The 12047-nt window shown below is 45.1% G+C and overlaps 1 protein-coding gene across 1 annotated transcript in view; it reads right to left on the bottom strand.

Annotated features, from left to right (window-relative positions):
* Positions 1–218: 218 nt before the first annotated feature.
* The window catches only part of Shpk (sedoheptulokinase), a 32394-nt gene continuing 20565 nt past the window's right edge, over positions 219–12047 (bottom strand). The window contains exons 6-7 of the mRNA XM_003469516.5: positions 6068–6268; positions 219–840 (exon numbers count right to left, since the gene is read on the bottom strand). Coding sequence (XP_003469564.2) covers positions 428–840; positions 6068–6268 — 614 coding nt within the window. The 3' untranslated portion in view covers positions 219–427. The remainder of the gene's footprint in view (positions 841–6067; positions 6269–12047) is intronic.

Raw genomic sequence — 12047 nt, 5'->3', positions numbered from 1 at the left:
CTGGTCACAGTCCAGTACTGCCTATGTCTGAAGTGGTCCTATCTGGCTCTTAGTCTTCTGTTTACACACCCTATGCATAGCACCCTAAGCAGGAAGATGGGCTGCCTGCTGTCGGGCAAAGGGAAGGTTGCTCCAACAGGCAGAGCTACCTCAGTCCCTCAGCCTTCCCTTCCCTTTCCAGGCCTTCCCCAGGGGCTGCAACACAAGATGGTCAAGGCTCTGAAAGAACCAGCTTTATTTAATATCTGAATGCAATCAGTACCACAGGCACATCATCTAAAGTGGCTGTGGTGACCCTGTGGCACGTGTGCTGCAGCGGCTGTTCATTATCATGGGGAGCTCCAAAAGGTTCCCCACCGCTCATTGAAGGGCTTTCAGCAATCACAAGACCTGCAAAATGAGTTACAAAGGGATGACACTTGGTGGATTAGGAGTCCATCGGGTCAAGGCTCCTCCTGAGCATGATGAGAGCTGCCCCGACAGCCGCATCCACATCTTGCCCAAAGGACACAGGCAAGGGAAAGGCCCTTTGCACCTCCTGCTTCAGCACCTCATTCCTGGACAGCGCACTCCCGCTTCCCCTCACGCGCTCCACTCCCCACTCTCTGAGCTGCTCACATGGAAGCATGGAGAGCAAGTTCTGAACAATGCCCCTGCACAGGGCCCGAGTCACGTGTCCCAGGGAGAGGTCGGAGGAGGAGATGCGGGTCACTGAGGCCAGCTGGTCTGGCAGGTGCCTCTCCCCCAGCACTGTTGGGGTGATTGTTAGGCAGGTGTCTCTCTGCTGCACAGCTGCCTGGATCATCTGTGAATACACAGTGGTTTCTTCAACTTTCAGGCCTGCCAAGAACAAGAAAGACCTCTGTGAGCTCGGGTGGCCCCTGGTCGTGGGCTGAGACTACACAGATTCCCAAGGGGCAAGGAGAGAGCTGCTTATTGCTCCTCACTGTGGCTAGAGACTTTCAGGCTCATACCTACTGACTAGCCAGACCCTGCTCCCACCCCAGACAGCTCCAGACAGATTTCAGGGAACTCTCTCATCAGTGTCAATGTGAGACCCAACCCTAATCTGGGGATCATAACCATGTTACAGTGATGGGGTGCTTACTCCCAAGGGGGTACAGGCTACATGCACTAGGATCGTGAAAGCTGCTATTCAAGCCATTAGCAATGTCACCAGCAATCCCAGGAACCCAGGTCCCATCACAGTCTAAGCTACCTAGTTACATTCAGGGGGCAACTTGTGCTCAAGGAGAAGTGAGCTATCTGTTGACCATCCAGCAGCTGGTTGTTGTCAAGCCAGTCCTGGTCAGATTTTTCTCCCCCACACTATATTAGCTCTACATTCTGGATGAGGAGAAGGAGGAGGAAGAGGAAGAGGAGAATATACATCTTTGATTTCAGCACCCTTTGATCTTACACTCACTTTTGGGCCTGGAGTATAGCTCAGTGATAGAGCACATGGAAGATGAAGAAGAAGAAAAAGCAGGAGAAGGAAGATAATATGAAAATATACCACTTTCAATCTCTAGCTTGGCTTTAACTGAGAGAGTGCATACCTGGCTTTGATAGGAAGAAAACAGTCCCAGCCGGGAGCTGTCTACCACTGTGATGCACTGTGATCACCTGAATGACTACCGAAGTGCTGGCTACCATCCCCAGACACCCTGATGGAACCAGTCTGGGCTGCAGCCTGAGTGCTAGAACTTTAAACACTTCCCAGGTGATTTTGAAATGGAGCCAGGCTGGACAGCCACCAGCCTAGACCTGTAGGTACTTCTCAAACATGAATTATGAACGAATTCCTTACAGAATCTTGTTAGAACTCTGTTTCTGACTCTGTTCCTAGGGCAGACTCTGAGGCCCTGCATTTGTTAAAGGATCCAGGGATTGCTGGCTCCACCTAGAGTGATGCTGGTTGCCAGGCATCAGAATCACCTGAGGAGTGTTATAACTGCCAGGCTCTGCATTACCCTAGCCCCACGCTAAACAAGTCAGCATGTCTGTACCTGGGACCAGGATATCAATATTGTCTTAAGACTTCATAATTAATTTCAGTGTACATCTGATGCTGAGGATCACTAACCTATAAAGTTACAGTGCAGTCACACCATCAAAACATTTAGCTTATACCAATCTACTGCACATATTTGGAAATGGGAGAGAAAAAAGTAACGACAATATCATAGGTAACTAGTAAAATCTGATCAGCATGACTCATGGTTAAAGACAGCAGGATGAATATGATAAATATCTTTCCTCCTTCTCTAAGAATTTCATTGAAATATCACTTTTTATGGTTTTTTTTTTTTTTTTGGGGGGGGGGGGGTGTACCAGGGATCGAACTCGTGACCTCACACTTGCCACACAGGCACTTGTGCGGCTAAGCTAAACCCCTGGCCCAATCACTCCTTTTTTTCCTTCGCAGTTTCAGGGATGGAACACAGGCCCTGAAGCGTGTTTACCAGATGTTCTACCACAGCTACACCAGTCCCAAATTTCTTTCTTAAGAAAGAAAAACCAAGGACAGAGAACACAGGAGAGGAAATGGCAAGACCTGAAGCATTTCAGCCCATATTTGAAAGACAAGCAGATACAGAGTGAAAACTGACTTTCTGAACAGAGCCAGAGAGCCACTGCCTGGAAGTCTGCAAAGGAAAGTGCTGAAGGGAAGCCAATTTCTCTTCCATAGGGACTGGAACCTGGGAGGTCCAAGATACTTCAGGAGGCAGAATCATAGCAGGGCCAAAACCATAGCAGTGAGCCCTTGGCCTCCTGGCTGGCTAGCGTACCCCAGTTATGCCTATTTTCGTGCCAAATATTTCTTCATTTCTACATTTGCAAGGGTACAAAATTGAGGCACTGGCACAGGCTCAAGACCCTCTGAACCCTCTACTGCCCTTACTCACTCTGGGAACACAGAACCAAGTGTTCCTCAACCTCTCTTGTGATGTCTTGGGGCCATACCAACCCAATCCCCTAAAACTGATCAGAGACAATTTTCTGGCTGCCACACAGCGGCCCAGTTAAAATCTGATCCCCAAACTAAAACAAAGACTGAAGTTTCTAAAAAGCACATAGAGAGGCTGGTGTGGTGGTAGGCACCTATAATACCAGCACTTAGGAGACTGAGTTGGAGGATTATCATGAGTTTGAGGCCAGCCTGAGCTACCTAGTAAGACACTCGTCTCAAAAACAAACAGTAACAACAACAAAATTGTCTGGCATTATTGGGCTTGTAAAAATTATACTGCTAGGTTGGTATATTGCAAGGCCCTAGATTTGATCCTCGCACTACAAAGATAAAAAATAAAAATTAAGGGCTGGGGATTTAGCTCAGTGGCATACATGCCTGCCTTGCAAGGACACGGTCGTGAGTTTGATCCCCAGTACTGATAAAAAAAAATTTAAAAATTGTTCTTGGTAAATAGCCTACCAGGTGTGTATTAGTGTATATATCTCTAGACTCAGTCCTTGGACAGGAACTTCTAGATCAAAATACATGCACATACACAATGGCAGAAATTTCCTTTGTTATTTTTTTTCAGAAATTTCATTAAAGATCAAGTTACATAAAAAATTAGCCCTCATAGCACTTCCTGTTTCATCAAATAACAATCATGAATGTGTAAAAGGATCTTACAGAAAAGTAAATGAAATGTTATTACCTCTTTCAAGGGTAAATCTTTAGGAGATGTACCAATTTACATACCACAAAACATGTGAAAATGACAACTCTTCCATACCCTTGGAATCAGTGCACCAGTAATTTCTAAAAGCACAGACAAGAAGGTTAAACCCTCTAAGGAGAGGAAACAAGGAGAAGACATTAAGGAGGGATCAATCCAATAGAAGGCAGAAGGCTAAGGAGATACAAATGCAATGAGAATTGGATCCTAGCACAGAGAAAAAGGCATTAGGGGGAGATCTGGCAAAACGAAAAGAAGTCTAGAGTTTAGATTTGTAAAGTCATGTGATTGTATTTCTTTAGTAAAAATTCAAAAAATTAAGGAAACATGAAAATGTACACAAACTCATCTTGCTCACCAGGGAAGAAAGTATCTCTTAGGTTGTGACCTAGGTGTTGGGGAGTACGTCCATAACTGTAGAAATTTTATAAAAGTAAAGTGACATAATTTTAGACTGCTATGGTTTGGATATAATACATCCCCCAAGCATCATGTGTTCAGAGGTGGGGGTGATACACTCAGCAGTGGCTTACTCTGTTGATGAGTTTGTAAGTTAATGTGCTATTACTAATTGAGGACCAGATGGAGAAGGGGACTCAGGACCTTAAAGGTGTGCACTTATCCTAGCTCCTTCCTCTCTCTTCTTATCCTGTCTTGATTTCTCTCTTGCTCTCTCCATCTCTCTCATGCTCAGTCTTTCTCTGGCTCTCTTCCTATGCTCTCTGCTTCCAGCCACCCTGAGGTAAGTAGCTTTCCTTTGCTGCTTTGGTTTATATCTAGATGTCCCCTCAAAGCTACACACACTCATGGGTGGGGCTTTTCGGGAGTGACGGGATCATGGGGTTGTGACACTCACCAGTGGATTAGTCCACTGATTAGTTTCCAGCTAGATGCGATGCTGGGAGGTGAAGCCTGGTCAGAGGAGGTGGGTCACTGTGGCATCGCCTGGAAGGGGCCTCTCACCTTCCTCCCTTGATCTCTCTTTGCTTCCTGTTGTACAACACGAGCTCCTTCTCCTCTGCCATGCCTCTCTGGCATGCTACCCTCCCTGGAAGCAGTTGAGACTGTGAATTGAAACCTCTGCATGCTGTGAGCCTCCCCTCTGCTAGGCTGTGTGTGCCAGGCATCGTGTCTCAGCAGTGACTAAGCCACCTGCCAGGCCCATCCTCCGTGATGCTTCTGCCCTGAAGCCAGCCCGCTAAAACTTTTAAAACTACAAGCCCAAGTTAAACTTCTTTTTTAAGCTTTGGCTGTCAGATATTTTGTCCCAGGAATAGGAAAGCTAAGTAATAATACTGAGATATTTCATAAAAGGTTAAATGATATAAAAATACTATTATTCAAGGCACTTCTTATCTCATCAAGACACAAACCATGTACATTTGCAAAAGCATCTCACCAAGAAATAAACTAAGCATGACCAGCTCTTTCAAGGGTACGAGAAACAGTTGCCTGCTGACAGCACAGATAGCCTCCAGTTACATCAGTATCTATTTACAGGGTTTGTCTGGAGGTTTGGATGAATGCTTCTGCAACTAGAAAACCTTCGGGTTCTTTCAACAGAGAATCCCGATAGGACCCCACAGAACTGCCCTGGGGACCCAGACCTCCTGCACAGCCTGAAAGCACTGGTCTACACAACTAGGAGGAGTCTCCCTCTTAACTCTGCTGTCTGTGCCTCGTCCTTTTCAAGGGTTGGACATTTCCTGCAGTTACCTGACTTTGAGTCCCTTTAGCTGACCACTGCATGTGATAGCTATGGTTTCCCTAGACCTGGAAAGTCATTTCCACCCTCAGTGCTTGCAAAGCAGATCTTTCCTAGGAGAAGGGGTTACATATGCTGCCATACATGCAAAGCAGAGGAAGACTTGATGAATAAAGGGGTCAGGAAGACTTCCAGGGACACATCCAAGATAGTGAGAAAAGAATTACTTTCCGAGATTAAGTGCTGTGAGGGTTTTACAGTGTTATGAAATACCAGGAGTCTTTCATGGATGCTTGTTTGATCATTCTATTTTAGCTCTCTGTAGTCATCAGAAGAAAACTCTAAATGCAAGGGTCACAGGGACTTTCTGGCAGAGAAAGTAAGACCATGGGAGTCAACAGAACCCAAGGAATATTGCACAGTCCAGACAAGGGGAAGGTGACCTGCCGCCTGCTACCTGCCACCTGCCACCAGCCACCTGCCACAGAGAAGAGGATAGGCAGGAAAGGAAGCCACAAGCTCAGACTCCAAAGGCAATAAGGAATATGCTGAGACCCAGCCCGATCTGAGACCTGAACTTGAACACAGAAATAGCACATGAAGCTCCAAGACAGCAGCATACAGAAGGGGAAAGACAAGCAGAAGACATAGCACCGTGTGGTCCGCGTCTTACCTAGATCTTCCATCCACTGAACCAGCATGTGGACAAATGTGCCCAGCACATTGCCCCCATTGAGCGATGCTGCCACCCCCAGGTAGGTCCTGTCAAAGTAGGGGAAGTAGGCGACAGGGGCCGCAGGGTCCGGAGTCTGCGCAGGCTGGAATCCCGAGGGCATAGAGGCTGCCAGCTGAACTGAGGTGCTGATGTTGAGAACTGGGGTCCAAAGAGAGCAGAGGTGAGGCCTACTGAGCAAACTCAGTGGTCAAAATCACAACAGGGCAGTGGTTTTAAAAAATACGTCCACAAACTCCTCCTCTCAAGAGGTTGGGTGTGATTTCCCTTCTCCTGAATGAAGGCTTAACCAAGTGACAAGCTTCTAACACACAAAACAGAGTGGAAGTGATGATGTGTGACTTTGGGAACTGTATGTTCAGGGATCAAACCAACCAAGGATGGCATCAGTTTTCTCCCTACCATAGTGTGAGAAGCAATGAGTAAAAAGGAGTCCCAGAAAACCAGTAACTGTTACTCTCTTCCACATCAAATCTCCTGCCATGACTGTAAGCCAGGCCTTCCACCTGCCCCTGCAGGAACAGGGTCAGAGAGAGGGCAGCCAGCACTGTTCATGGACATTTCACTGCTGAGCATAGGCGGGCAGCTCCAGACTGCAGCCAGAGTCTTCAGTGAAGAGGGGGCCTGTAACAGTTTGCATGTTCCCAAAAAAACCCATGTCGGCAGGAAGAAGCTTTCTGAGGTAACTCAGTCGTAAAAGCTCTGCCTTCCAGATTAACCCAGGGTCCTGGAGGGAGGTGCTTTTGTTATAAAAGTGAGATCACTTGGTCTGGCTGCTTGTCTGCACAGGTGGTACCATGATGTGACCCAACGGGAAGGTCCTCACTAGATGTGGCCCCTCAGTCTTGAACTTCCTAACCTGCAGAACCATGAGCTGAATAAACCTTTATAAATAACCCAGTCTGTGAGATTCATTTACAGCAACAGAAAACAGACTTAAGATTGGCATAATGTCACTTTCTTACATTGCACTAGCCACCAACATAGAGAGCATCCTGCCATCCAGCAGAGTGACTACCCTCCAAAGGGGGAACAGGCAGGTAGGAAGAGAGAGCCAGGCCCTTTCCAGGCACCACTGCAATGGCTACCACTGCCCCCCCCCCCAGCAACGCAATGATCTCATCCACATTTGGGACATTGATACAGGCACAGAGAAGAAACTCAGCCTGCCCACGGTCACACAGAAGAGGCAGAAAGGTGAAATCCCAATGCCACAGGCTGGACTCTGAGGCCCACTAGTTTCGTGAACTTCCTTGCTTTGAGGAAAAGATGTTAGGCTCTGAAAAATGACATACTAGTAGAAAGTCACAAAATACACTTAGAATGGTTTCTTGGGGCATTGATTTTAGTTGAAAATTCGAGAGGAAAAAAGGTTATGCTGAACCTTTTTCATCAGAAAAAGTGTCACATGGGGGCTGAAGATTTAGCTCAGCAGCATAAGCACCTGCCTTGCAAGCACACAGTCGTGAGTTTGAGCCCCGGTACAAAAAAAAAAGTATCACATGTATGAGCAACAAAACTGGCAGAATGTCATCTTTCCCTGTCAGCTCATCTCCTGCTTTTTCACACACCGCTCCTTGAGATGTCTGCATCTTTGTTATCTCAGTACAGTCAATAACAAAAGAGTAAAGTTTGCTTACAAAGGCAAATTACTATCAAAAGCAAAACAAAACCCAGAGAGTCGTTCAGCATTTTATTTTTTAAGACTGCAGCAAAAGGAGAGAATAAATTGCTACACAGAAGATAATGCTAGCCAGAATTTTTAAACTCAAAGTTGCCTTATAGTATTTCTGATGATGAAGACAGAGGAAAAAAAAAGACACTATGACCAAGAAAAAACCGTGGGTGAGATGAATGAGTCCTCTCTTCCCCTTGATAACAAGGTGTTATGGCTTGTGTCTAGATGTCACCCCAAAGACTCGTGCAGTCATACATAGGGCTTTAACATAGGTGAGGGCAAAGACTTTATGAACAAAACACTGATCACATATAAAATACAAAGAATCAAGAAACGGGATCTCGTCTTACTAAAAAGCTTTTGCACAGCAAAAGAAATCACCAGCAAAGTAAAGAGACAACCCACAAAGTGGGAAAAATTTTAGCCAGTTGTTCTTCAGACAAAGGACTAATATCTAGAATATATAAAAAATTTAAAAAGAAGACCCTCCAAATTTAAAGATCCAATCTAAAAATGGGCATCTGAAATAAATAGATGCTTCTTAGAAGAAGTACAAATGGCAAATAAGTACATAAGAAATGTTCAACATCACTGATCATTTGAAAGAGGCAAATTAAAACAACACTGAGATGTCAGAGATATAGTTCAGTGGCATGAGCACCTGCCCAGCAAGTGCAAGATCCTGAGTTTGATTTCCAAAACCAAAACGTTACAAACAAACAAAAAATGCTGAGGATGCCGGGCATGGTGGCTCACGCCTGTAATCCCAGCACTTGGGAGGCTGAGCCAGGAGGATCGTTCTGAGTTCGAGACCAGCGTAGGCTACAAAGTGAGCTCAAGGCCAGCCTGAACTGCATAGAGACCCTGTCTCAAAAAGAAAAAGAAAAAAAAAAAATGCTGAGATTCCATTTCACTCCATAAAGAATGGTTATTATCAAAATATCAACCAATAAGAAATGTTGGCAGGACTGTGGGAAAAAGGAAACACCTCTCCACTGTTGGTAGAAGTGTAAACTGGTAAAACCACTATGGAAATTAGTGTAAAAAAAAACCCAGGACTAGAGGTCCCATTGACCTGGCAATTCCCCTTCTTGGTATCTACTTGAAAGAATTAAAAGCATCATACCACAGTAATGTTCCACATGCATGTGTATAGTAGCACAGTTTGTAATAGCCAAGTCTTGGACATAGCCCAAATGTCCATCAACTGATGAATGGATACAGAAGGTAAAGACTTTTTATGCAATGGAGTCCTACTCAGCCATAAATAAAGATAAGCTTGAGACGCTTGTAAGTAAAATGGGTGGGCCTTAGACGATACTCTTAAGTGAAATAAATCTGACACATATATGTAAATACTGCGTTGTCTTTCTGGTGTAAGAAACTGAAAGTCTAAATAAGAACCAAAATGTATAATCAATATCCTGAAATAAGAAGTCATTGTTCAAAGGGAAATGGAGATGGGGGGAACAGTGGAAAGGAAAAGAAAAATGAGAAAAAAAAAATGAAATGGAAACAAAGCTTTGTTAATAAGGAGGGGAAGATGGGGCGAAAAGAGAGAATGGGAATGGGAAAAAAGACGAACTAAGACATCATTGTCCGGGTACACTTCCCTATGGTGAACATGATTACTATGTATATCTAAATTATACCAATAAATTTAATTATTAAAAAAAGAAAGAGTCCTGGTCATCCCTTGTTGCTTCTAACTGCCACAAACTGTTTCTCCTTCACAATGTCTGTCTGCTATGCCACCCTGCCTTGCAACCAACTGATTATGGACTGAAACTTCTACAAACTATGAGCTAAATAAACCTTTCCCCTTTAGCTTTGAGTGTCAGATATTTTGCCTCAGCAAAAATAAAAAAGTAAGACACAAGGAGAAACTCCTAAAGGTGACCTGCTCAGCCAGGCTTTCCTGAGCATCAAACAAAACACACACGCTCACCTGTGTGACAGTGGTTCCACTGTCAACCAGCCCACTGGGGCAAACTCAGATGCCACCTTAGATGAAGAATGAGCAAACTACAGCCCACCTTCCACAAGCCATCGCCAGCCCACCATCTGTTTTTGAGTTGAAAATGGCTTTTCCATTGTTTAAATCACCAACCATGGTGATGCACACCTGTAACTCCAGCACTCAGGAGGCTGAGGCAGGAGGACTGCCATGAGTTCAAGGCCAGACTGGGTTTCACAGTGAATTCAAGGCTAGCCTGACTTATATAGTGAGACTCTGTCTCAAATAAATAAATAAATACGTTTGTTGAGATGTAAATCATATAATCCAGAGTAAAGTTACTCTTTTAAAATGTGAAATCCAGTGATCTTTAATATATTTGCATTCATACAACTGATATAATAAATACTTTTATGAGTTTTGTCCACTGTACCTTACTTATAACTCCCTCCATAAGGCATATCATAAAAACTAGAATTTCTCTTATTCAAGATAAATCACAGAAGCTCTAACCTTCTCCACATTTCTCTCTCCGACTCTACCTAGATGTATACTCATAAAAACCCCAGTTTCAGAAGGAGTCCTATCCCAGACCTGGAAGGAAGAAACATTCCCCACAGGCCAAGAAGAATCTGAACAGACAAGCCTTGCTGGATTTCTTCATCCAGTCTATGAGTGTTAGATACACACTAACTCTCCACTGAAAACTCAGAACCGAGGCTGGGAGAGAAGCTGTGTGGTAGCACGCATGCCTAGCACATGTGCTACCCACAATACCATCCCCAGCACCAACAACAAACAAAACAAAACAAAACTCCTTAGCAGCACAGGGCTCCACAAGTCCTGGAGCTGAGCATGTGCAGGCTCCAGGGTGGAGGGTGAGCCAGGAGAGGGCGCGGAAGCTCCACAGCCCTTCTCCCCTGCCTCCCCTGCCCCTCTCTCCACCTCTTCACCTGTGTGACATCCTCTCTAGTAAACCAGTAAGTGTGTATCTTTAGAGAGCTCTCAGCTCTTGTGAGCTGCTCAAGCAAATTAACTGAACCCAAAAAGGGGTTTGTGGGAACCCAAGAGCGATGAGCTGGCTGATCACGAGCACAGGTAGAACCACCCGGGCAGCTGAAGTGGGTGGGGGAACAGTCAGGATGGAGCCTTCAGCTTGTGGAATCTGATGCTGTGGCCAGGTAGACAGGGGCAGAGTTGAAATTGGGGTCCACTTGGCAAGTATGTTGGGGAGTGGGGGAAATCTGCACACATCTGAGAGCAAACGCCATCTGTGTTGCGAGGAGAAATGAATTAGTTTTTCCACCATCTCCTCAGAACACCTATCCTTACTATCTCGGTTTAAAGCATTTTTAGGGCGCCAAAAAGTAACACTGCACTTTTCAGCAGTCACTGCTCTCAGCCTCTGGCTGTCACCTGTCTTCTTCCTGTCCCCATGAAGTTGCCTGCACTAGACACTCCACAGGATGGAGCCACTTCATACACGGCTTTGTGTCTGGTTTCTTTTATTCCTGCACTGTTGCTTACACTATTTTGTCATGTTCCTCAGTATTTAGTTCCTTTCTGGATGCAGGGATATAACACGGTTTTAAAGAATCCACTTATCGGGTGAAGGACACTTGGGGTGTCTCTACTGAGGGCCTGCTATGAATGTGCTGCCATGATTGTGGGAGGATATTGCTGGTTCTGTGGCAACTCCATGTTCACCTCGTGAGGGGCTGCCAGGCTGTGTCCATTTTACAGTCTCCCTAGCATGGCCTCATGTTTTAAATGCTTGAGAAGAAATCAAATGGATAGAGAAGAAAATTTCATAACACATTAATATAATATGAAATTGCATCTCTGCCGAGGAATAACTTTTTGGAACACAGCTATGGCCATTCACTTGTATACTAAACTCTAACCACAACTGAAGAGATCACATGGTCCACATACGGGAAAATAGCTGGACCTTTATGGAAAAAGTTTAACAACTTCTGCCCTAGACTGGTACCCTCTACCTTACTATGATTCTCTTACCCAAGATACAGAAGATTCTGCACTTCTAATCTGATCTGACATAACTTTCACTAACACACAATAACCCTGTGTGTGTGTGTGTGTGTGTGTGTGTGTGTGTGTGTGTGTGTGGTGTTAAGATCAAATGCAGGGCCAATGACTTTCAGCCCAGCCTGCTCATCTGTTTTCTTGATTATGGAGTGCACAGCAGTTAGACCACACAGCAGTCATGCACAGATGGTCAGTGTATAAGACCTAACTGGCCAGCTGGCAGGTACGTTCCCCGA

This window comes from Cavia porcellus, unplaced genomic scaffold, assembly GCF_034190915.1.
Source record: "Cavia porcellus strain 051 isolate PalLab524CR breed Dunkin Hartley unplaced genomic scaffold, mCavPor4.1 scaffold_6, whole genome shotgun sequence".
Lineage (NCBI taxonomy): Eukaryota > Metazoa > Chordata > Mammalia > Rodentia > Caviidae > Cavia > Cavia porcellus.
This window is presented reverse-complemented; position numbering and strand designations above follow the sequence as displayed.